Source organism: Ostrea edulis, chromosome 1 (assembly GCF_947568905.1).
Source record: "Ostrea edulis chromosome 1, xbOstEdul1.1, whole genome shotgun sequence".
Classification (NCBI taxonomy): domain Eukaryota; kingdom Metazoa; phylum Mollusca; class Bivalvia; order Ostreida; family Ostreidae; genus Ostrea; species Ostrea edulis.
In genome coordinates this window covers 19,906,519-19,933,269 of record NC_079164.1, presented here as the reverse complement: position 1 = coordinate 19,933,269, position 26,751 = coordinate 19,906,519, and the positions used below count along the sequence as shown (strand labels likewise).

General features: G+C 34.6%; 1 protein-coding gene across 1 annotated transcript in view; it reads left to right on the top strand.

Annotated features, from left to right (window-relative positions):
- Positions 1-1,167: 1,167 nt before the first annotated feature.
- LOC125663597 (inositol 1,4,5-trisphosphate receptor type 2-like) overlaps positions 1,168-26,751 on the top strand; it is a 43,977-nt gene continuing 18,393 nt past the window's right edge. The window contains exons 1-37 of the mRNA XM_048895874.2: positions 1,168-1,274; positions 7,386-7,459; positions 7,554-7,708; positions 8,760-8,846; positions 9,045-9,122; positions 10,414-10,494; positions 10,824-10,921; positions 11,051-11,138; positions 11,380-11,467; positions 11,692-11,799; positions 12,206-12,351; positions 13,143-13,221; positions 13,341-13,435; positions 13,522-13,647; positions 13,804-13,854; positions 13,988-14,068; positions 14,210-14,395; positions 14,933-15,055; positions 15,144-15,248; positions 15,502-15,615; positions 15,728-15,805; positions 15,899-16,031; positions 16,121-16,230; positions 16,343-16,459; positions 17,851-17,986; positions 18,089-18,188; positions 18,284-18,338; positions 18,457-18,563; positions 19,128-19,227; positions 19,813-19,920; positions 21,512-21,648; positions 23,284-23,351; positions 23,442-23,497; positions 23,588-23,749; positions 24,439-24,677; positions 24,830-24,914; positions 25,017-25,204. Of these exons, the coding sequence (XP_048751831.2) occupies positions 1,168-1,274; positions 7,386-7,459; positions 7,554-7,708; positions 8,760-8,846; positions 9,045-9,122; positions 10,414-10,494; positions 10,824-10,921; positions 11,051-11,138; positions 11,380-11,467; positions 11,692-11,799; positions 12,206-12,351; positions 13,143-13,221; positions 13,341-13,435; positions 13,522-13,647; positions 13,804-13,854; positions 13,988-14,068; positions 14,210-14,395; positions 14,933-15,055; positions 15,144-15,248; positions 15,502-15,615; positions 15,728-15,805; positions 15,899-16,031; positions 16,121-16,230; positions 16,343-16,459; positions 17,851-17,986; positions 18,089-18,188; positions 18,284-18,338; positions 18,457-18,563; positions 19,128-19,227; positions 19,813-19,920; positions 21,512-21,648; positions 23,284-23,351; positions 23,442-23,497; positions 23,588-23,749; positions 24,439-24,677; positions 24,830-24,914; positions 25,017-25,204 (4,049 nt within the window). The remainder of the gene's footprint in view (positions 1,275-7,385; positions 7,460-7,553; positions 7,709-8,759; positions 8,847-9,044; positions 9,123-10,413; positions 10,495-10,823; positions 10,922-11,050; positions 11,139-11,379; positions 11,468-11,691; positions 11,800-12,205; positions 12,352-13,142; positions 13,222-13,340; positions 13,436-13,521; positions 13,648-13,803; positions 13,855-13,987; positions 14,069-14,209; positions 14,396-14,932; positions 15,056-15,143; positions 15,249-15,501; positions 15,616-15,727; positions 15,806-15,898; positions 16,032-16,120; positions 16,231-16,342; positions 16,460-17,850; positions 17,987-18,088; positions 18,189-18,283; positions 18,339-18,456; positions 18,564-19,127; positions 19,228-19,812; positions 19,921-21,511; positions 21,649-23,283; positions 23,352-23,441; positions 23,498-23,587; positions 23,750-24,438; positions 24,678-24,829; positions 24,915-25,016; positions 25,205-26,751) is intronic.

Here is a 26,751-nt window from a genome sequence, read left to right as displayed (position 1 = left end):
AGTAAGCATTTCACAAATTCTATGGTCGTTATAACGATCTAGTTCGTCAATACAACCTATCATTGGGTCAAATGCTGTCTGACATGTTTCATACCGATTGTTAGGCCGTTCTTGGCACACTGATTTTGACTACGGATAACTCCGTTTACCTGATCAGGATACAGGGCTCACGGGGGTGTGACCGGTCGACAGGGATGCTTACTCCTCCTACGCACCTGTTCCCACCTCTGGTGTGTCCAGGAGTCAGTGTTTGCCCAACTATCTATTTTGTATTGCTTATAGGGGTTATGAGATTGATCACTGTTCGTTATCTTCACATTTATAGGGGTTATGAGATTGATCACTGTTCGTTATCTTCACATTTCATTGGACTAATGTGTTATATGTATGTGTATAGGGCCTCTTTCCTTTGTTTTCTATTAATAATTATCATTAATAAACTTTTCTGGGTACTACAAATACGGTTTGAAATATACAAACGCACATGTGAGTGCATTAATTTCATATCATAAGAGGCGGTATTTGATGTATAATGAGAATAAGGACTGTACTACATTCTCTCATTATAACTGTCTACGTCCTCCAAATGTCCTTTTACTGCGATTGTAAGCACATACAGTGGTGTCACAATTTGAAAAGGGGTATCAGAAAATTGATTGACTGCTTGACGTAACTTTTATGTAAAACGTTATGTCCGTAGAAGATCTTAAGACTGTCCTTCTATCGAATCTGCTTTCACTGTATTCACTAGGATTATTTCATTCTCTATCACATATCGGGCGTGGTCGGTCAACAAGGGGTGTTTACTCCTCCTAGACACCTGATCCCACCTCTGGTACATCCAGGGTCCGTGTTTGCTCAACACTTTATTTTGTATTCCTTAAAGGAATTATGAGATTGATCACTGTTCGTTATCTTCGCCTTTCATTCACCATATTTAATCTAAACAAATACGATTTAAATTTTAAATGTTTGCGAGGGCAACAATTAGTAATTATCTATATTATGTGTGTTTAATTTTGCTACTATTTGAAAAATTGTGAATTTTCTAGATTTCAGTGTAACATGACTCCGATAACTGCAACTTAAGCAAAAAATTTCTCAAAAAGTGTACTTCTTGCAGCTAAATCATCATAAATTTTAGGGAAAAGAGATATAGCTGGAGTGATGGCAATTCTAAGCAACACGACTGCGGGGGACTACCTCTGCATAGGGGATTCCATAGCGCTGTATTCAGTGGAGACAGAAGGATATGTCTACAGCCTTCAGACCAGGTAAAACTTGGATACATTGTATCTGGTTTCTATACACATACTAGATATACAATGAATGTGCACTGGCTTGATAATTCGAAAATTATAATAATTGGTACATGCAGAGACATATATAATTGTTATATTTGTCTCTGGTACGTGAGTCCCTGTTGAAACGTTACTTTGGACAATTTGTTCGGCAACTGCTCGGCGTTAGAAGTGAATAAACCGAGGTCGCGTGACACGGTGTTTCTTGTCACGATGCTTCACTGCATTGGATATGTCAAAAGTCAGGTTCACAAGTTAATGCTGAACTGACCCACCCGTCTATAAATTAGACTTGGTTATCATACCCCAGTCTTAAGGCGGGACGTATTATTCTAATCTTAAATACCGCCGTTGTTGTCTAGATGTTAGAGCGTTCGCCCCGCATGCGAAGGTCGGGGTTCGAATCCCGGCCGCGACAGATCTAAGTCGTTAAAACAGGTAGTGACAATTCCATCGCCAAACACTCGGCATCAGGTGTGAATGTCACGGGTCCTCGGAGATTACCTTAAAAACGGATGCCCCGTGTCACAGTAGGTGTGGCATGCCAAAGAACCCTCACTACTCAATGGCCGTAAGCGTTGAGCAAAAGCCTAAATTTGAAGCCTTTCACCGGTCTTGGTGACGTCTCCATATGAGTGAAAAATGCTCGAGTGAGACGTTAAAGAAGATGCAATCAATCAATCGATCTAATCTTATATTTTTATTCAAAGAAACTCATTAGCTCATTCATATACTTAGTCATATTACTGATTTTCTATTCAATGATTTGTTAAAAACTGTTACAATGATAATTATATTATTCATTTTGAGGACGAATTATTGAGTGTTTGAATTAAAAATTGCACGTCAGAGTTTTGTATTCGTGGCAATCAAATATAAAGCTCGAATAATTGTTGAAGCAACTAATGAGCAAAAAATATAGCGGCACCCTTACGGCTCACAAAATTTTCAGTGAACATATGAATTGTAGAGATTATCTTTTTTTTCTTTGCCGATTTTGACTTTTTCCTTTCACATACATGTAAGGCCCGTCCGAGCATCGCTCGGTTTAACATGTAATATATATGTCTCTGCCCCTAACTATCAGATACTGAAGTTTAACGATCATTTCAAAAAGATCAAGCCGTATGGACTTGTATACATTTCATTTATGATTAATCGTAATAGAATATGTCTAAAAACGATAGTGGTGACCCCATTTCCTTTTAGATGCGAATATTGCGCTAAAATATTCATGTACAGTGTAGGTGTGAGGTACTCTAACAGTGGCAACTGTATCATCATGGATGCCATATGCAGGACTGACGCACAGTTCTTCATAATCAGTTGGTGTTTTCTCGTGTGCCCCAAAAGTCTTGTGGAGGGGTTCTTCTATACTTTTTGATAGTTTGTTATTTCTAAAAACTGGTTGCCTTTAATTCTACGTTACGTATCTGCTGTTTTTTGATCAAATATTATTTTTAATTAAAATAAATGATTATTTATCTTAATTTTGATGAACATGGTCAGTATATGATATATGGAATCTGTATGATACGTCACGATTTTCCTTTTAATAAAAATTTCAGAATGAAAGTTTTATTTACAAGTTTAATTTAACTAAATCTTATAATTAATGATAAGAAAATAAGAGGTTCATGCATTTGGGTCGCGAGTGCCGCTATATTACACGTATTGATAAAACTGAAACTATTCGAATATTGTTGACTGATAGAGTTTGTAATGTAGATCAGATATGAAAATAAAATATAAATTTGTGTAGATTTATTCAAAGTTCACATTCATGATAATTGATGAGTGTGTTTTTGTGATTGCAAGAATCTTGTGTAATACATACTTCCAGTGTTCTTCGCTAGATGTAAGCGGTGGACTTTTCTTCGTTGATTTGTTTAGTCTTTAGTAAATCAAAAATGATTGGCATAGTGTCTGATTTTAAACTGATCTTTTTGCACCCACATTGTTTGGCTACCGACGGATGTACGTGAAAATTTGTCATCTGTGAAAAGTTTCACACGTAACACTGAAGTGTTCGTGGCAACAAATCCATTGCATCGGAGATTTTTATGCCCCCGAGATCGAAGATCGGGGGGCATATTGTTTTTGTCCTGTCTGTCATTCTGTCTGAAACTTTAACCTTGCTAATAACTTTTGAACATTAAGTGATAGAGCTTTGATATTTTACATGAGTATTCCTTGTGACAAGACCTTTCCGTGGGTACCAACATTTTTTACCCCTTGACCTTGGAGTTTGACCTACTTTTTGAAAACTTTAACCTTGCTAATAACTTTTGAACAGTAAGAGATAGAGCTTTGATATTTCACGAGTATTCCTTGTTATAAGATCTTTCCGTTGGTATTGAACCTTTTGACCTTGACATTTGACCTACTTTAAATTTATTTTTACATTGGTCATAACTTCTAAATGGTAAACATTAGCGCTTTCATATTGCATATGAGCATTTCTTTTGACAAGATCTTTCTACTGGTACCAAGATATTTGCCCATGTGACCTTGGCCATCTTCGGAATTGGCCATTATCGGGGGTATTTGTGTTTCACAAACACATCTTGTTAACCATATGTTTGTCTTAATTTGGGATCTCTTAGGAAGACATACATGATCACCCCCTTCTGCGACCTAATACTGCTGTACACTGTAGCATTTGTCAAAGCTCTGCAATAAATACTTAGTTATACAAACTCTTGTTTACATCACAATGTGTCTTTCTGACGTCATCAGTGAAGGAAGATCACTTTCGTGATCGAGTACATCTGATCAGCTATATTGACGTTATCTTGCATTAAAAAAAATTTTAAAAATGAATTCATGTTTAATAAACCTTGATTAATGAATTCCCATACATAACTCAATTTCTTCCGAATATCGTTTCATAGAATGTATGACCTTTAAAGACAGTAATTTACCGATACAAAACAGTTTCAGCAGAATGATGAATTTGACAGTAATAATCACTCCAATGAAGATCACTTATCAATCTTCTTGCTTTGCGCTGCGTGTCATTATCCCTTCTGGACTTAGATCTCATTCTGAGGTACAAAATCACTATTTATTAGCTAGAATTTCCGTACTCTCTTAGATAGTGGCAAACTTCTCCAAAATATGGTTGGATCATTATGATGTATGATGTGTCCTGTTCGAAGAATGTGTCCTTTTACAAACTACTTGTTTTCTAGTTTTGTAAGTTTAAAGTGATGGAATTAAAAAAAAAAAAAAAAAAAAAGGAAGTTTATATTACGTGGGGTCATCTATGATTTTTATCATTTTGTTCTTCTAAAGATGTATTCAATGTATTGCGGAATTTGGGCGGTAACAAGCCATCCAGTGCGAGTTTGTACCATTTAGTCTGCCTGTCCTGTTACGATGGGGAATCGCCCCATATGGATGTACTTTTGTTTTGGGTAGTATGTGGTAGTCTATTTTGTAGTAGCATGTGGTAGTCTATTTTGTAGTATGCTTAAGGCAATGACATCATGATTGCAGCAGGTCGAAGATTGTTTTTCCTTTACATTTTACATATGTATTATTGTCAATACTACATGTACATATAATTGAAATCCTTTACTTTGCGAATTTTTAAATTCTTGACCTGCCATAAGTTACACGTATAACTCTGTCTCAAATTCCATCTAGTCAAAAAAGTCTGCACACGCATTATATTGATATCTGAAAATATTTGACTTCATTAGACAGGAAAACATCTATCAATCAGATGACTCTAATAGAAAATCAAAAACAATTACATGCAAGGTAATGCATAAGATATGCTCTTTCAAAAAGGTTTTTGAAAAGAATTTGAAGAGGTTTTTTTTTTCTACATGAAAGAACATCATTATTTACTAGTAGAGAATGGCTACTTTCAATTTACACTTTTATTTAAATTATCTCATAAACATAATGACTGAGGTGTCCTTTACTGATGTTCAATGAGATTATTTCAAGCATTATTTCCATCTTAAAGCATATGGAAAACTGTTTTATGTCCTAAGGACTTCGACAGCATTCTTCATAATTAAAAACACCAACATCAGATTAGAGGGATGTGGTTCCTGTATTTGCATTTGTTGTAACAAGACAAACATATTCATGTATAATATAACGTACTGACTGAAATATATTAAGGTGAAAATTAATGTGGAAGAACGTTCATATCAGCTTGATCCTGTCGAAATTCAAATTTGATGTATATTTATAACCCAGAGCATAGGGAAATATAAGTATGAGACGAATTTTATAAAATAAGCAGCGCACTGTAACTCTGATAAAATGTATCACTCATAACAAAAGTTGAACTCAGTTTGTACTTAAGCAAGCTACACAGCAGATTTCATATCAATATGAAGCTCAGAGTATAATGGAAAACTGGACGATGAACGAAGCTGGACAGAGTAACTGACGAACGAATGGACAGAAGGAAATGAAACTGATAGTCCCCTTGCTTTCATAAGTACAGGACTCTTCGAAAGTCAGGCACTAGACGACTTTCTGCAAATCTACATACCTCTTGTTGTAAATACATTCACTTACACACAATTTGATTGTGTCATTATGTTGCGTAAGACCATATATTATTTATACCCTTTTATTGAATGAATGCCAAAGCATTGACCTATCCTCAGTTTTATATTTAATAAATTATTGTTTTATGTACGAGTGGCTTTTGATCGTAGCTTTATCAATATTTCACAATGGTCTTACTATTTCCTTTAAATGAAAACAAGAAAATAATTTTCCTTGGAGAAATTGCTAGTACATGTACGCTAGTACATCAAACGTTATTCTTCAGCGTTTTGTATAAGTTGATATTTTAGATATTAAACTCGCCAAAGGGTTGTTAGTCCGTACCGATAAAACAAATGGAAACAATGTTTCCTGTTGTCCGTCAGTTAATTTGTCCTACTGCATATATTTCACTTAGTTTACTGACTTTCTATGGTGATAGAACATGTTGAGACACGTTGTTTTATTGACTCTGTGTTGATAGAACATGTTGAGACATGTTGTTTTATTGACTCTGTGTTGATAGAACATGTTGAGACACGTTGGTTAATAAATAATACCAACCTTCCTGGATTTAATATACACCGGAGTCCACTAGAAAACAAGTTATACTTTAGATTTTAGTTGCACTTGTCACTCCAATGCTTCTTTGCAAGTTTTATTTTAAAAGCTAGTATTATCTTATTTTTGAATCTCAAATCTAACGCGACCATAATGTTTTCATTCTGCTTTCATCGGAAATATGTATGTTTTGTAGTAACTATTTTAATAAGCAAATATAACTAAAGACACCCTACGTTCTCCGGAGAGTTGATAAAAGAATCGGATGATCGTAATTTGCAGACGTAAGCGGCAATTGAATACATGAATGAAAGCACTGGTATTTGGAAGTACATATAGGAGTAAAAACAAAACCAGTTGAGTAAGGCGATAGTTGAACTTATATCAAAATGTACTAAAGTGATTTGACAATTCCCTCGTGCATGCTAAATCAAAAGGTTAGGTTTTATAGATAACTTATTCTAATTGCTTAGAATAACAGGTTCAACTACCGATTTTTGTGTAGAGCCTACGCGATGTTGGTCGACTCTGTGCAGACTTAATCGCAATGCAAGATATACATGAACATCTGTGTATATTTTTGCATTCTCAGATCTAGATCTATACTTAGATTATGCTCTAAATGAATAAAAAAAAAATCCCTCATCAATTAATTGAAATAAAGTATGAAGCACAACAGCGCTCGGTAAAATTGATGACGATGATCGCATGGTGCGGGGTGATTTATTACAGACGGAACAATTATCAAGGGTTTGCCATTTTTTCTTGTCGAGCTCCCACGCTAGTGAATTATTTGATTGACCCCATTGCAAAGATATCAAGTAATTATTATTTTCCCCTCCGGTTAACGTGTCCTTGTTCTAAATTATCGATTAATGACCGTTTTGTCCATGAGCTTCAATTTATCGTACAGCTCATTTCTAAAAGCTTTTTTCAAATGAACACTTGACTATGATTATGAAAAAATGTTGAATATGATTTTAAGATGAATTATTATATTTACAGTACTGTACACAATGGGCTATATATATACATAAACCAAGATAGAGAGAAGCCGACCAAAATCCCAAACTCTCAAGGTAATGACTGTTTATATCGGCAAGGCAGTATACTGCAAATGCAATGGCAGCGTGTATAATTACCATTTTTTTTTTAAAAAAAATATCTTTACAGCTGTAGTATTTGAAATATGTATACAAAATCGATACAAACTGAGCAAAAAACTCCGGAAGTTAACTGCCAGCCAAAATGCGGAAATGACGTCATCAACAATGGACCTGACGACATGCGTTAAGGAGCAAGACAAAATACTTCTGGCTCAAGCAAAGGTATTAGATATATTAAAAAATATGTTTTTGTAATAGTGCATTAAATTTTAGAGAGTTTTGTTATATTTGTCAATGTTCACTCCTTGGCCAAAAGGGAGTTTCCAAAAAACTTTTTCCTTACATATTTCATTTTTTTTATACATGTAGTTCAATATCGTTTGAATGAAGAGAAAAGGATCCCCACTGATCTCCCACATATCTACCATGTTCCGTAATAATTTTAGAGTAATTCTTATGATCATCTGTTGCGGAGACATTCCACTCTTAACATAGAATCTATTTTTAGAGTACATGTATTCAATGTTTATACGAGTATATATATCATTGACATTTTTTAATAACAAGACAACGTTGTGATTGAATGGTCAATCTCTTCATCGATCATGACAACAGCTGCTTACATTTTTAAATCTAATGGTGTTCGTGATATCAAAATTTAGCCGAAAGTGGCTTAACGAGAAAAAGAGATGGTTTGTACGAAACATATAGGGAACTATAGAGAACATTTTCTTTCGGGAACATGGTTTTGTCACGTGACTACATGTAACTGCCATTCTTACAGTATCCGTGACTTTTGGATCTCTGGAATGCATGCTATCGATGATAGATTAGATGCAGAGTCCTTGCATCGTGGTCAGGAGGTAGTGGGTCTGAGACCAAACCGCGACGGACCAGAGCCACTTAAATAAGTTCAAGGTTATTCAAGCTGGTAGTGTCTCATGATGAGTGAAAAAATCTTAAAGGGGCGTAAAATTCAAATCAGTCATATGATGTTTTAAAAAGTCTGTAATACTAGTATGATATTAGAAAACGCAGTGTTTTATTGGTAAGAGAATTGCTATTATCTAGTATACATCGAACCGAACTTGTGTAAATATTTTGGAATATGGAAATGCAGATCTGTACAAAATGTACCTATATGTACTTATTTAACCCCATATGAGATGTAACGTCTCTGTTTCCAATAAAACAAACCAATATGTTTATTTACAATTTGAGTATCTTTCACATAACTTAACATTTTTACGAGGTTTTTTTAAAACTTGTCCAGCATGCAGCCGAAGCTGAAAATGCCGACAACGCCGCAGAACAAAAACGTCAAATGAACAAAAGAGTTCGATATGGCGAAATCGTGCAGGTATTTATCACACAAAGGCAAAATAAATCAAAAAAAAAAAAAATAAACTTTTGAAATATTCTGAAGACTGCTTCTGCCTTCAAGAATATAATTACTAAGATAGATAAATCGGTAGAAAGCATGGCTAGAATTGGAATTCCTTATTCATACTTATGGGCATTGGAAGTAAATCTGAATAATGAATTCTTTTTATCTTAGCTGAAGCATGTTTTAACCAACAAGTATGTACACATGTGTACTTCGCAGACAAGCCAGCAGGACAAGAACAACATGATGGTATGGGTTATATCATAAAACTGATAAGTTACAAAACAATTCACTGCAATTATTAACACTGTATATAGCGACATTGTTTCGTCTTTACACATTGGAGAACAATTTCGCCCGGATTTGAATTTGTTCAAAATTGTTTGTAATTACTTTGATTTCAGATGAATGTATTCTCACCTAGTTGTAAAATCACTCATTTAAGATATATAAACGAAAATAAAACGGAGCGAATTCACTCTGCATACAGTAAAAAGTAAAAATTCTGTTTACGTCCAAGGTTATTAAAAATTTGATCTTTAAGTACATGTTTGTGGTGAATCAGGAATGGGTAACCTTTCCATTGTTAGCAATGATCAACCAAAATATTGATATTCTGAATGGTATCTGATTTCGCTGATAACTCTTTTTAATTCTTCACTTTTTGTTCTATAAAAAGAAATCGAATCCTTTGAGCATATGTGTATCAATTCCCCACTGATTATGGGCTGTCATACTTCCAGTACAAATATGAGATAAAAAAAAAAAAAGAAGAAGTTTAGAAACATTTTTTTGTCTAATGTGGTTCATAGCATAATTTTATAGGGGTTATTGTTAACAGGAAAATTTGATCGGATGTTGTTTTTTTTATGAATATTTAAAGATTGAATGCTTTCAAAATGAGTAACATAAAACAAAACACACATATATATTGTGAATAGTCTCCATCCTGTCTGTTGTCTTCTGTCTCAGAGGGCTTCAGATATGTCCTCAGTCCTAATTTGGTGGTGTAATTATGGACATATGTTTTATCACTGTTGCGTTCTCTGTTCTCATTTTTCAAGCTACATTGATACATAAAAACACAAGAGACATCACATACATGGTTCCACTAATGAATTACTCCAAACAGATATTGACAGCATGGTCCATAATCTCCTTGGATGTGAAACGGATATCTGTGCGGGGATGCGTCAAGTGACTTTTTTTTTCTAATTGTAAAAAAGTCTGTATCAAAGCAACGAATCAATATTTAATTTTGTAATTATAGTGGTTCATATTAGCTTATTAATATGACTCAATGATACACATACGAATAGTATTGAAGTGAGCACACTATATAAATTAGCTGTCTTTTATGCATTGAAATGATGACAAAAATGACTACATCCAAAATAAAATAAAAAAAGATCAACCATCATTCACATAATTATTTGTTTCTTCATAAATTGTAGAAATCATATAACTTAAACACAAACGCTTATGATTATGATCTTGATCGACACGTTTTATCTATTTGTTTATATACTTATCATTTCAGGTGATGCTAAATGAATTCAACGCAAAGAATGCCCAGTTCAGAATTTTGCCTCAGTACAAAGTCAAATCAGAAGGCGAAGTGGTATACTTCCGACGAACTAAGTTTTGTTTTTAAAGGGGTTTATCAACCACATTTTGAATATCATATATGATTTGTGCAGTTGAAGTTTTCGAAAATGTATTGGATATATTGTCTAGTAGTACAAAATCATGTAATGGTTCTTTAGTGGGAAAATAATTATAAAAAGGACGATGACATGTGTCTGTCCTGAGATCAAATCTACAAGTGTATGTATCAGAAATGTAAGACTATTTTATCGATATATTAGTAAGCATATTTAGGAATCAATTGCAATTTTAAATTTTTTGTTCTTATTCATTGTAAGATATGGTTTATGGTATCTTTATTAGGTTCAAATTTACGATCAAATTGTCTTTGAGAGCATCAAATCCCCAGGACATTTCTTTCATGCAAGTTCTCCTTATCAAATAGACCACTCGACCTTTGGGTAAGTTTGGATTGATAAATGATAAATATGTTATATGAGGAAAACTAGAAGAATCGGGGTCCAGGAAAAGATAGCCGTACTTTCGACATTGAGTGAGAATGTTTTGGTGCACTTGCCTTCATTTTACAGATCAGAAGTTAATCTTGGAGTAGAGAGATCAGGACTCACGCTCGTCAGATATCACAAAGGAATTTCTGAACATGATCAATACGTCAGGGTAATTCTTTAAATAACATGAAAGCTTCGCACAAACTCTTCATAATAGTTATCATTCAATACAATTAGATAATTCTGTACGTCCTTAAACGCCACATCTGTCAAGGAGAACTATTATAGAACCACTTACGTTTGGAGACGTATCAGAATCTTGTTTAAATGGCTGATATGACCTGATCTACATTTTACCTCCATTTTTGTCCCTGATACACGCTAATGGAATTATGCGGTCTATACTACAGGGTGGAAGCGTGGTAAGGTTGTTTCACAAAGAGCTGGAGGCATATATAGTCGCGGAGGGACTGTTTAACGAGGAAGTCACCGAGGACGGTACTAATTAATTACTAATGGATGTGTCAAACATATAGGATTAAAATCCTACGATACTGATCAAATGACTCCACAGATGAATTTAAAGTTTCAATATATAAAAAATAATACGATTTGTATGTGTTTGATTTTCAAAAAGTTTTATTCATAGTACACTTCAGGATTGATTTTCAAAAAGTTTTATTTATAGCACACTTCAGGATTGATTTTCTTTTTATTTATAGTACACTTCAGGATTCGGGTTATGGATCAACATAAACCTCGGACGCTTTCGCCTCCAACCTCCGGGAATACATTTTGGCAAATTGAAGCCGAAAGTGGCATCTTAAATGGTACCTGATATGAAAATTTGGTCCACTGCATTATACAATTAAAATACCATGTTTAGATTCACACAAGTCTATAATATTATACAGAACATAATTTATGATTACCGGTATTATGAAAATTCGAACTTTGTTTTCATCATTTTTTAATGTAATGGTCATACGTTATGATATCACACACACACACACACACGCACGCACGCACGCACGCACGCACGCACGCACGCACGCACGCACGCGCGCGCGCGCGAGCGCGCACACACAACACACACATACACACACCATGTAAAATAGATTTACATTTACATCATAGATACGAATAAAAAAATCCTGATTTTACCAACATGCTTTTGTCAAGTAGATCAATCCACTATTTAATCCGATTCCTGTGTAATAAAACAATATACTGTAGGTGATGTACTTCGATGGGAGCAGCAGGTTCGATTGAGGCACATGACCACTCGAAAGTATCTATGCATTGATGGAACAAAAGAAATATCACTTGTTGATGATAATGAAGACCCAAGAACTGTGTTCAGGCTTTACTCAGTTCTCAGTGTAAGATCTGATGCAAACAAAACAGCACTTTTTATAAAAACAATGACATTTTCCAATAAGAAATTATCCTAAACTTTGATAAAATTCAGTTTACACTGAATTATCTACATGCATACATTTAGAAAGCAATGTTTCTGTCAAAGAGCAGTTTAAAGTTTGTTTTAAAACAAGCATTGATACCCAAGTTCAGTGGTTGCAATACTGAAATCTTTACAAGTTTCATCCTACAAAATATTACCTCAAGAAAATCAATATCATTTCAGATGACTGTTCTCATTTTGTAAAGAAAATGTAGAAACAATGCAACATATGTTTATATCTTCTTCTTATACTTTAGGACTTCGGAATAATCTTGGCGTGCATATTTTCAGAAAAACATTTTTAAAAATTGTTATTTTTTGTTGAAATGCCCTCAGTTTGTGTAATAAAGTGGTTAATTTCATAATTCTGTATACCAACAATTGTTCAAAACAAAACTCCTCATATTTCTGTGCTGGTACGTTATTATTTTTCAAATACAAAGTTGAAAAATTCGTAGCAATTAAATCATGTAAATTTTGAAATTTGACAGACTTTGGGAAAACTGGAAAACTATTTTTGATCTGTATCTTAGAATAAGAGGTATTCAACCAATTATGCTGTATGATAGTAGTGTGAAAGAGTGCGAGATGATGCGAGAATGTATAAAATGGTTAATATGTATCTTCATTACTTTTATTCATGATTATATGAATATGAAAAAAGAATAAAACAATTCAGTTTATCAAGGAAATGTTGCCATTAATTTCCAGGAAAGAGACGAAATTCACTTCGAAAGCTATTGCAGAATCGAACATGTGCTGTCGGGGTTTTGGCTACATGCCCTGAAAGGTATAATGCAAAATTTTGCATTCTGATTAACAAAAACTTAAATTTTCTTTTTATATTGAAAATGTCGTTGAAGTAAACACAAAAACAGGTATTGAAAGTCACATAACAATTTTATGCAGATGAAGATTACATCAGAAGAAAATTTAGAGATATGGATGCTGGGAACGATCAGACTTTACGGGGACTGATGTGGGACTCGGCACAAGTTAGAAAGGTACAATGTACAAAGGCAATGAGAATATAACAATTTAAAATCAATAGCGGGTCATTGTAAGACCCCGTGTATTGACTTTATTTCAGGTGGCGGCAAGTGGGGAAAGTCAGTATGATGACGCCTTTACCATTCAAAGGGTGGAGAAATGTCAGGTGGATGAGTTCAATTATGTGGCAGGGATGGTGCCGTTTTTACAGAACCTGGTCAGAGACGTAAGTGAATCATCTAGCATCTGTCGATTTTCATTCTAAATTTAAATTCTACACCAACTCATTTTAAAGTCTAGTTTACTCCCAGTCAATTTCCACGTTCTCATAGTTTCCCGGTATCTAATTACATGCATCTCAATTTTTGTTTTCCTTCTCCAGAGGGAGACCAGTATTGTGCTGAATGCTAAGAAGACTCACATCGTCTTAACGGTATGCAAAATATATTTTCTCAATTTGTCATTCCTTGTTCAGCATGAAAATTAAACTTGATAGGAGACTAGTGGTCTTACCTGGTGTATGAGAACAGTCATTGTCAATTGAATGCATGTTATTTATTTTATAGGCAATGACAGACCTTAGAAAATTCATGATGATAAAAGATGTTCCTAGCAAAAACAGACAAAAGTTGATGAGAAATTTGAGGGTAAGCGATTACGAGGAACCAATTGTAGTAAATTGAATTTAATCCATCGTACAGTTAACTTTGTTTCAATTATTGTTTTTGCCAGACACATTGCGTTGTCTATTTACATGCGGTATAAAATTATTGGTGTTCCTCTATCAGGTGATTGATCTGTTGGTGAAGATTTTACAGTGCCCTCTGGATGGGACCATTGATGAAATGAATTTGATACAAGTTTTCAAAGAGGCATACGAAATACTTTATACCTACATGATCGGAAAAAGTAGAAAGAATGCACTCTACTTCGCAAAGTATATTGAATTCTTCCAAACGCAATTTACACAGAAGGTACATATATGTGTTATTACAGTGTTATTCTTTGAATAATAAAATCAACATACACCAGAAATGCAAAATGTATTATCGTGAAAACAACTTTTATGTAGCAATAGTTTATTATCACCTGGAAATGGTGTTTATGTCTCTCAACTGATTCGATACGTAAGAGCTTATTCTGCGTATGATAACTTTTTATTCGAAGCATGCTACTGAAAAATAAGTTGATGTTACAAGTCAACATCTCGCAAAAACTCTGATCGTTATAACAATCTAGTTTACCCATACAGTCTAACATTGGGTTATATGCTGTCTGGCGTGTTTCATGCCCATTGTTAGATCGTTCTTTACACATTGATTTGACTACGGATTACTCCGTTTAACTGTTCAAGATATAGGGCTCAAAGCGGGTGTGACCGGTCGACAGGGGATGTTTACTCCTCCTAGGCACCTGATCTCACCTCTGGTATGTCCAGGGATCCGTGTTTTCCCTAGTCTTAATTTTGTATTCTTTGATCGCTGTTTGTTATCTTTACCTTTTCATTGTAGGGAGGTATTGGATTAAATGTTGCCCAGATGATAGTTGAGCTTATCAGAGACAAACGAAAAATCGTTGACAGGATAACCCACGAGCAGATCGATGAATTCATAGGCCTTCTTCAAAAAACGCAGGTTATTGAAATACTGATTTACTGTGGATTATTTTTGAGTTTCGTATTCTCGGATTTGATTATGTGATGCTTGTTCTGTATAACTTTAGAACTATCGTTTTCTGGACCTGATGCATGTTTTATGTGTCTGCGATGATATCGCAATCCCAAACAACCAATCCTACATTGTCAAAAGATGGATGCAAATTGAACAGGTATCTGACAGTAATTCAAATCAAAAGGTTTCTTAAAAAGCTATTGAAATTTTTAAGGTGCATAATATTGTGGGTAATATCAGTGGTTAGCCACGTATGAAAAATCAATGTCAATTGAACTTCAAGAATTATTATCATAAAATGCTTCTTTATCATGATTCATATTGGATGTGTTTTCTCCCATGTCCATAACCACTGTAATGGATAAGTTGCTATAAATACATATCTTTTACTGTTCACATAACATTTCCAGGGAAAAGGAATATTTCTGACAGCACGCGGACAGGATATCAACAGACAACCAAACATTTTGTATATAACTACTGATCACGGCAGATCTTGGACGGCACTTCACGAGTTTGTTAACGTATGAATTCATTTAAATACAATATGGTAATGAAATAATGATATTGGAGAGAAATACCACCGTGTGCTAACAAAAAAACTTGATATGATACTAAAACTTTCGACGCTTTCAGTCTGAGTGTGAATGTTACGACAAAGACAAGCACGATTTCCTGATCCATCAGCTGAACCTTTACAAGGCGCTTTGCTATGTGGGTACTCCAGTGTGTCTTATTTTGGCATAATTTTTACATAATCATACAGAATACACAAGAACAATTCATTTCATATTTCATATTTTGAAGGGGAGAAATGACTACTCAATCAACATGATAACAAAAGAGCTGCGATACTTGACTTGGGAAGAAGCTTTCTTATCTCTTCGGTCAGACATTTTACCGGAGGCAATTCGAGCGAAATATTGCGACCTTACCACAAGTATGTTCATTTGTTTATGAGACTCTATATTCAAGCATTATATTTAATTTTTATAACAAATGAATATATGCACATTCTTCTCCTGTAAGGTTTGTTTGTTGACGTCGGAAACAACTACTCTGTGTTGGATCACCCCAATATCTGCTTTGTGTATGAATACGTCGGATCAAAAGACGAGGAAAAAAGTCAGGGGGACTTTGTAAGTTGTTTTGTTCGTAAATAAAATACAATTGGTTATTATAGAACATTTGTAAGTGTGGGATATCAAGGTTTGTTTAATAATTTAAAAGATATGACATTTTGTTAACCAGGTTGTAAAAGAATTGGTAGCCATCTTCCCCGTCCTTCGCGATTGGATTGCAGAATTTCTGCTGGACAACAAGTTCATGATAGCTAGCGAAGTTGGTCACAATATGTTGATTGAACAGGTATGTGTACTTCTCTAGAAATAGCAAGTCTGTGTTTGCGTGGAAGAAACAGGCATAGAGTTCTGACAATCTTTACTAAAACACCGGTACAATGTGTTACGTCGCCACAATAAATCACGAAGACTGTTTCGTTGTTTTTCGTCATGGCTTTATTTATAAATTAAATGATTCACTGAACAATGATATCAACAGTTAGGATAAGTGAGTATACAAACAATGAAGTGGATGTAACATTGCCACACTGATTTTTTATTTTATTTTGATGAGTCAGAATCAACTATGTTTACTCGCACCGTGACAAAGAAATACAATGACAATGATTTACATCGATGTTCGCAATAGTATGGCGTAGCAAGTTCAATGAAAATGTTAAAATGACAGAAGCCCAATCATTGATCCCAGACCCTGTAAAACAACAGAATTATAGGGCGAACTCCAAAGATCAAAATTCGACCAAGTCCACAGTAAAACATGATGAGTTCAACGAGAATACTCATCATGTGTAACGCCATGACGTCCATGGTTGAATAGCAGAATAACTGATGGTTGCCCGGAACTTGAAAAATGTATGAAAAACACGCAACAGAGAACGTTCAAATAAGTATCTGAAATACAGAACTGGGTTGGATGGGATGGGTGTTGCTTGTAGCAGCTACCAATTCCAAAAGGTTGCCCCTATAGCGCGCATGCTCGGATGATGGGTGAACGCTATTTACCAAAACGCCATGCATCTCTCCCATTACGCGAGAGTTATCTTTTGTTGTATATATTGGGCCCAAGTGATTTGCTGATCTCCATAACGAGAGTTAACTCGTATGGCGTTAACTCTGATTAAAATTAGTTTTTTCTACCATGTCTGTAGAATGAAATAATTCTAGTTGAAGATATGATTTATAATTCTTGCAAAACCATTCTCTCAGGATAGGGAAAGTGTGTAAAGAAGAAATTCAAACTTCCATAATTGTACTTATATAAATATCCAAAGTAATGCTCTTTATACCATAACTGGTGTCTTTGATATTGCAGGAATATTATTAAAAGAGTAGTAACTACTATTATCATACTTAGAAGAAGCTCTAATTCATGATAACTCCAAATAGTACAATAGTTCCAATTATACTAAAATAAGTACACATTCAGTTACTGCTTTTGCGTATATTGAAAGTACAAATGTTGAAAAAAGAGGGCTTATATGAGTTATGAGATTGATCACTGTTAGTTATCTTCACCTTTCTATTAACATATCCCTACTTTCAATCTTTGAAGAAAAACAGATGCAAACATACATTATCAAATTCTACCTTACGATATCTCTGCTACAACATAAACCCGGTTTTGTAAATTTAACGAAGGTGTCATTATTTCTATACAATTTCAATATGATATCGTAGGTCGTCCGACTCCTGTACCATCTTGTGAAATTTGGGTACTACCTTGACAGCGAGGATGTCCAAAATTTGTTACCACCATTGTTACAACTCCTGGACGGCAGAAAAGACTATCCCTATCCAAAAGATAAAGACAAAGGTAAATAGAACGGTGGCTTGTCTACGTGTTGTAAAAATTCATATCTCGGTTTAAAAAGTCGTATCAATGGACATTATTCATTATTGCTGTTTAACATTCTAGGATATTCAAAAGAGGCAATTAAAGAGGTGAATAGATATCAAGCACAGGATAGATATGAACAAAGTCCCGAGACAGAGGCAATAGTAAATGCCAAATTCCAGTACGTAGATCTATTAAACATACAACCTATTGTATGTACGTGTAATCATACCCCCCCATTAAATTAATTAACGTTATCTAAATTACATCGAATAGGGTTTTGGAAGTGTTGGATTTGCTGTTGACGTATCAGAGGAATTCACGTTTACAGGCAAGTTCCAGATCACTATTTCACACTGAGTTGGGAAAAATATTTATTCTGAGTGTATCATTTTGTAAAATATTCTTGCAAAATATACTTTTCAGATTGTGAAATATGTCAATTTCAGAGTTTCGTTAACAAGTTTAAGAAATCAGAAATCTGTTGTGAAGAGCACAGAGCAGACATACAGTTGCCAATGCTCTTTGATGATTTTGATCCGCACAGTCAGTCGAAGTAAGTCTGCATTGAAGTTGTTTACTGAAACGGTCATTTCATATTCTATTGAGAGAAATTACATGTAAGCAGTACCATTTGCGCCAAAATTAAAGTGGAAAGTGTCATTACTTAGGGATAATGTCATGAAGTTGTGTCATTTGAAAAATGTAAGAATTTGGAGAGAAAATATAGTATAGTACGCTATTATCGTTTTCACTGTGAAACACAGTGCGGGGGAGCCAACAATATTGCTTTATTACTCTATTTGGTGGGGTCGATTTCAGGGCTTCATATATTACACGATTGATTGATTTATTTATTATCGTTTTACGCCGTTTTTGGCAGTATTTCAGCCATTTTACACGAAGTTCAGACTTCAGTGTAGAACACAAGTTACATTAAGATATTTCAATGTACATAAATCATATTTTATGAAATTTCATCTCAAAGGAAACTGTAAAATCTTGACAATTCTCAGGAATTTATTTCCATGACTTTAAATGATATTTAGGTATTTTGTGATAATATCTTTATAACGATGTCACCAAAGACATTCTAAATGTCTGTGAAAACTATTTTCAGACGTGCCTTGAAAACCCAAAGAAAAATAAACAAAGGACTTCGAAACATGTTCAACGAGTCTGCGATATTTGACATGGAGTTGCTCACCAAAATTCTTCTAGTGAGATAAAGCAGCTTTGGTTTGGCTGTTTAACAGTATTTTTATACACCCATTGATTCTTAATAAGAGAATTATTTTTTTTATAATTTAGTATTTTAAAAAAAAGACTACGGTACGTTTTTTAATCCCCTCGCAATGCATTAGGGGATAGAGTAATGGGACCGTTCGTGTATTAGTGAGTAGGTGTGCGAGTGTGTGTAACTGTACTTGTAGACACACTACAGACCGCATTTTTGCGATTTATTTGATATTTCACACGAAACTTTGCTTTTAAGAGTGGAAAACCCCAACTGATATTGGGGTAAAAAGGTTAAAGGTCAAGGTCACTACGGGGCTTCATAGGAAAAAGCTTGTAGACACACTACAGGCCATATTTTTTGTCTGATCGCTTCTATTCTTCATATGTAGTTTTGCTATCAAAAGAGGACGAACCCTTCAAATGTTGGATCAGACGGTCAAAGTTAAAGTCCACTATGGGACTTAACTTGAAGACATTCATTGTGAGGGGATATGACCCGCCTTTCGGACCTCTTATTAGATTTAAATGCGTGATTAGGATTTTATCTTATATACTTCTAATTTCAGGATCTGTCAAATTACAAGTACAACAAAATGATAACTAAATCTTTGAATATACTCAACAAACTGTACTCCTCAAAAACCAACATGTTCAAATTATCAAGCAAAGCTCAGGTATGTCAGAAAAATTGAAATTCCATATTCATTTAAATTTGTTTTGTATATATACAAATGAAAAAGTATCGCAACACCAGCTTTTTTTTCTCCAAGTCAAGTATGATGATTAAATTCACACTGTACGATGGATAACAGTGTATACTTAGCTTTTTAAATAACATCACTTGATCTCTAAAAACGTAAAAATCACCATCAGTAAATGTATTCATTGTCATTCTTTTTCAACAATAAGAAGACGTGATATTTGAGGAAAGTTTACAATTAATAACTATGTTTCTATTTATTGATGCAAACGTTTATTTTAAATGAAATAAAGTTAATAAGGTAAACATGTTGTAAACTTCAGACTAAACAGGTTATTTTCAGTATCTTTTTTAACTTCCGTCCACGCGAATAACGCATTCTAGGCGTCTTCTTACGTCTCTGGTCAAACGTTGAATTTGATGTTATGGTAGGGCTTTCCACTTGTGTGCACTGTCTGTGTCAGTTCATCTAGTGCTTGAATTGGAAATGCCCTTTGACAAACTCGGCGACCTATAATGTGACTGATGTCCCGAATGTGCTCAATAGGGTTCAAATCTAGACTTCGAGCAGGCTATTGTAGTGTCGCAACTGACTCTACACATAAAAGCCTGCACAATACGAACACGAAATAGTCTGCCATTGTCAACCATGACCACTGGCCTTGATCGAAGAGTGTGATTGTCAAAATGAGGCACAGCACTTGCAGCATGAATGTCCCTTTGGTAATGTTGTGCATTAAGGTTGTCCCTATAATTGTAATAAGATCCAGCTTACAGTTGTAGGAAACACAGCCCCACACCATAACTGATCCATCACCACGCGGAATCGTCTTTACAGTATTTCATTCTGCATGTGCAGTTCTAGGTTACCGCTATACAAATATTCACCCATCTGTGATATTTAGCAAAACTCGACTCTCGTCCGACTAATGGACTTTCCACCAACAGGCTAGGTACCAACATTGGCGAGCTTGACACCATTGCATAAATGCTGGTTTGAGGTTGGGTGTAAGCAAAGGTCTCTTTATGGGTCTTCTTACACGACAACCAAATGACTTCATTTGCTACGCATAATTCTCGTTGATAGCAGTTAACAATGTGGTAAACATTCCCATTTTGAAATTGAGCTATTGGTAAAAAAAAAACCAACCAAACGTTTCGTCTAACCGTTGATTACATTTGAGACTTGCGGAATGCCCACAATTTCGATGTGCAAGAAAAGTAAACCTAATATGTCAAACTACGTGTTAAATAAAAAGCTAGAGCACTGTGTACAAAACTAGCAATTCTGTTGAATGTGAGTGCAATAGTTGTAGGGACGATTCTCGGTCAACTTAGTAGACAATATGCAATTGAATACAGGGAAATTGTGAACAAAAATGTACAAACTGAATTGCGTTACTGAATTAAAACTTATTGTCCATTTTCAAAAATCTTATAAAGGAGTACTTTTGGTGTTGCAATACTTTTTTCCGATGTATATACATATTTTATCAACATAAGCTATGTAACTAAATAGGTATTTCTTAATTTTGTCATAATGAGAGAGTATTTCATATCTTTAGATTTTGTTGACTCAAGACTCTGCCCGAGTCCACCGCGAGGTTCTCAAGAGTATGCCGATCCTTCGTCGCTTGGCCCGGGCAAAATTAGACGAGCAGCAGGTCAAACTCATGGGCGATATACTGGATGATCTGGCAGAGTAAGAATGTTTCAGAATCAAACATAAAAATGAAATGTATATTATATGTACATTTATCAATATTTTAGCGGCGGGGAGGGGGGAGTATGCAGTTTCCTTGTATTTTATTTCTTGACAAAAACACGTTCAATTTGCTATAAAACCCAATATTTATGAATGAAGCAAGTTAAATGACGAAAATATCAATATAAGGAATAGCTGTGTCTAATTTGTATTTTGATGGATATGAAATATCCCCTAATACAATCGAAATAGACTTTTATTTCTGAGTAGTATAATTACGAAATAATGATCGCGTTGTCTTGTATATCGCTGGATAACCTCCGAGGTCGAGAAGAGTTGTTTTGAAAGATAAAAGACGAGGCGTTAGCCGAGGCTTTTATAATTCAAACAACATTTCGAGACCAAGGAGGTTATCCTGAAACATACACAATAACAAGAACTTTATTTGTATTCTACTACGACTCAGAAATATACCGCCGATCGTTTTCCTATATACATGTAGATAGAATTAGGTCACTGTACATGTAACGTCATGGCAGTTTCCGAAATGGCCTACATTGATTTTGTTGACAAAAAAGGCGAGATGGTAGGGGTATTCTAAATCTATTTTGAAAAAGATATTTCAAGTATTTACTTTGATGTTAACGGATTATATCAATTGCTTTTAATACAGTTCAAATGTACATCGCCATGTTTACGCATGTATCGCTCTCGGAATGCAGACGATTGTTTTATATTGATTGAAAAATGTTTTTTAGTCATTTATGAAGTTGTTTTTAACATATATTGATTGATTTTTGTGATTATGAAATTGAATTATCAGTCATCGATTTATTGTTGCATTAGCAAAATTCGAAGTGCAAGCGATATCTGTATCAATTTTCTCATACTCAGTTAATACGTATTAAGGTATATCGTAGAATAATGATCACGACATTCCTTTGATCTTTGCAAGTGGTTAGAGCCTTCACTTCGAGACCAGGAGGTCGTGAGTTTTGAGTCGACCTGTTTTTCGGCCGCGTCAAGCCTACGACATTTAATTAGACATTGACTACTCCTTCGCAAAATACTCGGCATTAGAAGTGAGTGTTGCGGGTCTTTCAAATCGAAGTCCTATGTCGCGACAGACGTTGACATGATGAAACCCCTCACTTCTACAACGTTTGGTACTTCACCTACAATTGGTGACGCCATCAATCTGAGCAAGAACAAAAAATTAAAGGGACGTAAACAAACAAATAAACCTGCAATTAAGGAACACTTGCTGTGGAACAATCCAACATCATTGTTTTAAAATCGAGGGAAAAGATTTTAAAGTTTGAGATTAATTGTACAAAAACATAAACATGTATTTTAGAAATTCGGTGGACAATAGTGTTTAAGATTCCACTTTGTCAAAATGGATCAATATTGTTAAATACAGCTTATAATTATAATGGGAAAAAACAATAATGAAAAATTATCTAGAACATTCATGATTCGATTGAACCAATGTATCAATGTAATGTACAATAGATGTAAAGGTTTATACAATATAGAAAACTTCCATATGTACATGGAGGTGTAAACATATATTTCTGTTTTAAAAACACGATTACAAAAACTATCAGTCACTAGAAAGATCCCTTTCAGGTTCTGCCATCTACCCATGACGCCTGATGAACCCCATCCAATGAATCAAAACATTTTGATAAGCAACGGTAAATGCAATTCAGTAATTTCACAAAACTTAAACGTTTAATTTTCTTAGGAGCTATCGTTACTTTGTTAAATTACATATCTTTATATAGGATTACTCAACATTCTGTTTGATATACTGACGCAAGACATCGATTCAAAATTGCTGGTGAGTATTTTTCACTTAACAAATCCACCGATTTTTCATATTCCTTTTTTTAAAATTTGAATTAGACGTTTGAAATTTATACGGTTTCAGACTCAGTATGGTGGTATGCAAGACATATTCAAGAAGACATTACATCTATTGAAACTCCTTGCTCGTGAAAACGAAAGAGTTCAACTTCATCTGTTTGAAAGAATTGATGTCCTTCTGGATGTTCGAATCGTTGAATCTGATCTAGCTATTGCTCTGAAGGAGGTATACAAAAATTTGCTTTTGCATATGAGTTTGTGTTAATTATGTTTGCACTATTAAAACAAAAATCTCAGAAGAGAAATGGGGATCAAATTCAGGAAAATGAGGTATGGGCACTCACGTGAGCCCCGTAAAGGGTCTAGGATAACGCCCTGAATGGGGCCGATGTAAGCTACTGGGTTCTAACGTATAATGAGTGGTGTTTATTTTGCCTGTTTAAGAAATCATATTGCGGTCATTCTTTCACATACATGTAGTCAAATTACAAAAGGTGCGTGACCTGGTAGGGGCAATGCTACCGGTAACTCCTGGGTTTAAACACAAATAGCTTGCTGGAGGAGATTGCAGTCATTTTGCGGTGAATCCGTGTGATACAGTTGTCGTTGCAGATGTATACACAGGTATACAAGTAACAACAAGTCTGAAACTGTACAACACCAAAAATATCACTATACTTGTCAATCTAAATCTTTAATTTCTTCTTCTTATTTTTTATTTTATATATTGACTAGGCTTACAATATACTGATAGATGTAAATGAGTAAATGTATATTAGTAATAATGAAACATGTAAGAAAACGAACCTGCTCTCTTCCCCCTTTCTTATTTTACCTCCCCTAGCTCTGACGCCTATGTGAAATACATCACAATGTAAGCTAGGCAAATTTTTAAACTAGGATATTACTCTACAGGTGTTTATGGGGAATCCAAACACCTGCTTGAAGGTCAGTCCTAGGCAGATTCAGAAGATTGTGTTCAGGGCCGCTGAAATGCAAGACCGCGCTCCAGAGTTTCTAGACCTCTTAGGAATGGTTGTCAAGGTCACCGGAACTGATCTGACACTGAAAAGAAATCAAGCATATGTGATGAAGTACATCATGCAGAATTATAAGAAAGTAGCCTATGTTTTAGACCTTGCTCTGGAAGACAAGTACGTAGACATGCATGAATGAACACTGTTTTGTATTGCAATGCACGATAGATATGTAGAGATAATTATTTTTCTAGTTTTTCAAAGTAAGCTTGTTTCAAACTATATAATTGCAGTGTATACATGATTTCTTGTAATTTTTTTGGTAACAGAGAATCCATTTTAACAAATCCACGTCGTCTTCCCTCGCTGCGATACTACCTGAGCTTGTTAGAACTGCTTTCCCTCTGTGCAGAGGTTTGTACACTGCATATATAAAATCATGTTTGAAAACCATTTTAAAATGCAATGCATCAAACAACATTGATTTGAAAAATATCGATATGTCATATCTCGCAGGGTGAAAATATGTTTATCGAGTCACTTTGTCAAACAATACTGCCAATGGACGATTTGCTGTGGGTGCTAAACAACCCCAACATAGACAACGTGTACAAAAAGCCGTTCTTGTCTTGCTTACATCACGTGTATCTGAAGAATGGATCCAGTGGGGTGGAGACAAGTGCTGGAGAAATGCCCCATCACGAGTAAGTCAGATACTTCATAGCCTTTATGTAGATATTTAACTGTGTGTGGTAAGTTTCACTAGTGTACAGCACTTTAGCGCTATATTTAACACCAACTTATATGTCTACAAGTCTAAATACCACAGGAACAGTTACTGTTTCTTAAATGTATTTGTTACCTGATTTATATCTCTATCTATGATGCTTTTCTCAGAAAACTATCAAAACACTCTTCGCAATTTTTTTTGTTATACTAATGCCTACAGTTCTGCAGTTACTAACAATGTCTCACAGATACATGTTTTTATTCTATGTATAGCACAACGTAAGCGCAAACATTTGACATTATATGTGAAATGATTACCTCTCTTGCTAGACAGGCGCTGCCTCGTGGATTTACATACTCTCTAAGTTGGTAATGCATCCTTCCTTTAACTTATTGTGAGAGTGGTTGGTTTAGTGTTTTGTGATTCCACTGTCTTCTGATGTTATTTTGGCAATTATTTATTGAAATTTATAATTTAGTGTGAAGAGGTATTGCATTACTTGTGAAGCTTGAACCTATAATTTCCTGTACTAATAGTATACATAGCTTGAATCTGTATTCCTTTCCTGACTAATAGTATTCGAAGTCATTTCTTGACGAAACTAATTTATGCTCTGAATGGAAATAATATCCTGTATTTTTTCATCCACTTGTTAGTATTACTCCCCATGGCAAACTTGCTCATGTTTATATGAAATATATTATGGAATGAATGCGGTATAATACATATAGTTTAATGTTTTGAGTGAATGCCTGCACGGTTCAAATTGCGGTAGAATTATGATAATATGAATTATATATATAGATATATTTTTGTTATAGCTATTCAGATAGTGCATATGAGATCTGCTAATTTAATGCTTTAGTAATTGTTTGCACGGTATAGTTTGCTTAGTACTTCTAATTGTTTTTAGCTAAACAGGGTTACTGGTAAAAGACAATCTAATTAAAATTAGATCCATTGATCTGCTCATCTACCATGGCTACTATTGTGTAGCGATAGTACATGTAGATGAGCGGATCAAAGGATCTAATTTTAATTACATTGAAAGAATAACTTCAATTAAATAAAATGTGTTTAACACTTTAAATTCCTTCATAAAATCAACCAATCTTTAATCGCACTTTTTCATTCAGCATGCTACAATATAAGCTACCAACATTAGTCTTAGTAATAAAAGAAGAAGAAAATATAATCATTTTCAAAGTTTAGTATCAACCATTCGCTTCACTTCTTCAAGTTACAATTTCTAAACGACCAAGAAAGCACACTCAGAAATATATTTATGTCATAGTAAAAGAAGAAAACTTTGATGTTACAAATATTTTTTTTGTTAAATGGACATTGTAATCAAGTAACCCGTGAACCTTATTTAGCTGGTATCGTGTTCTTTGATAAATCTGCCAAATTGATGCCCGCCATCCCTTTACTTGATGGCTGTCGCTGAGGTACACCTACAGCAACAACGGTTTTCCATACTCTGGCTGAGGTACAGCTAAAACAACATTAGATTTTATAATC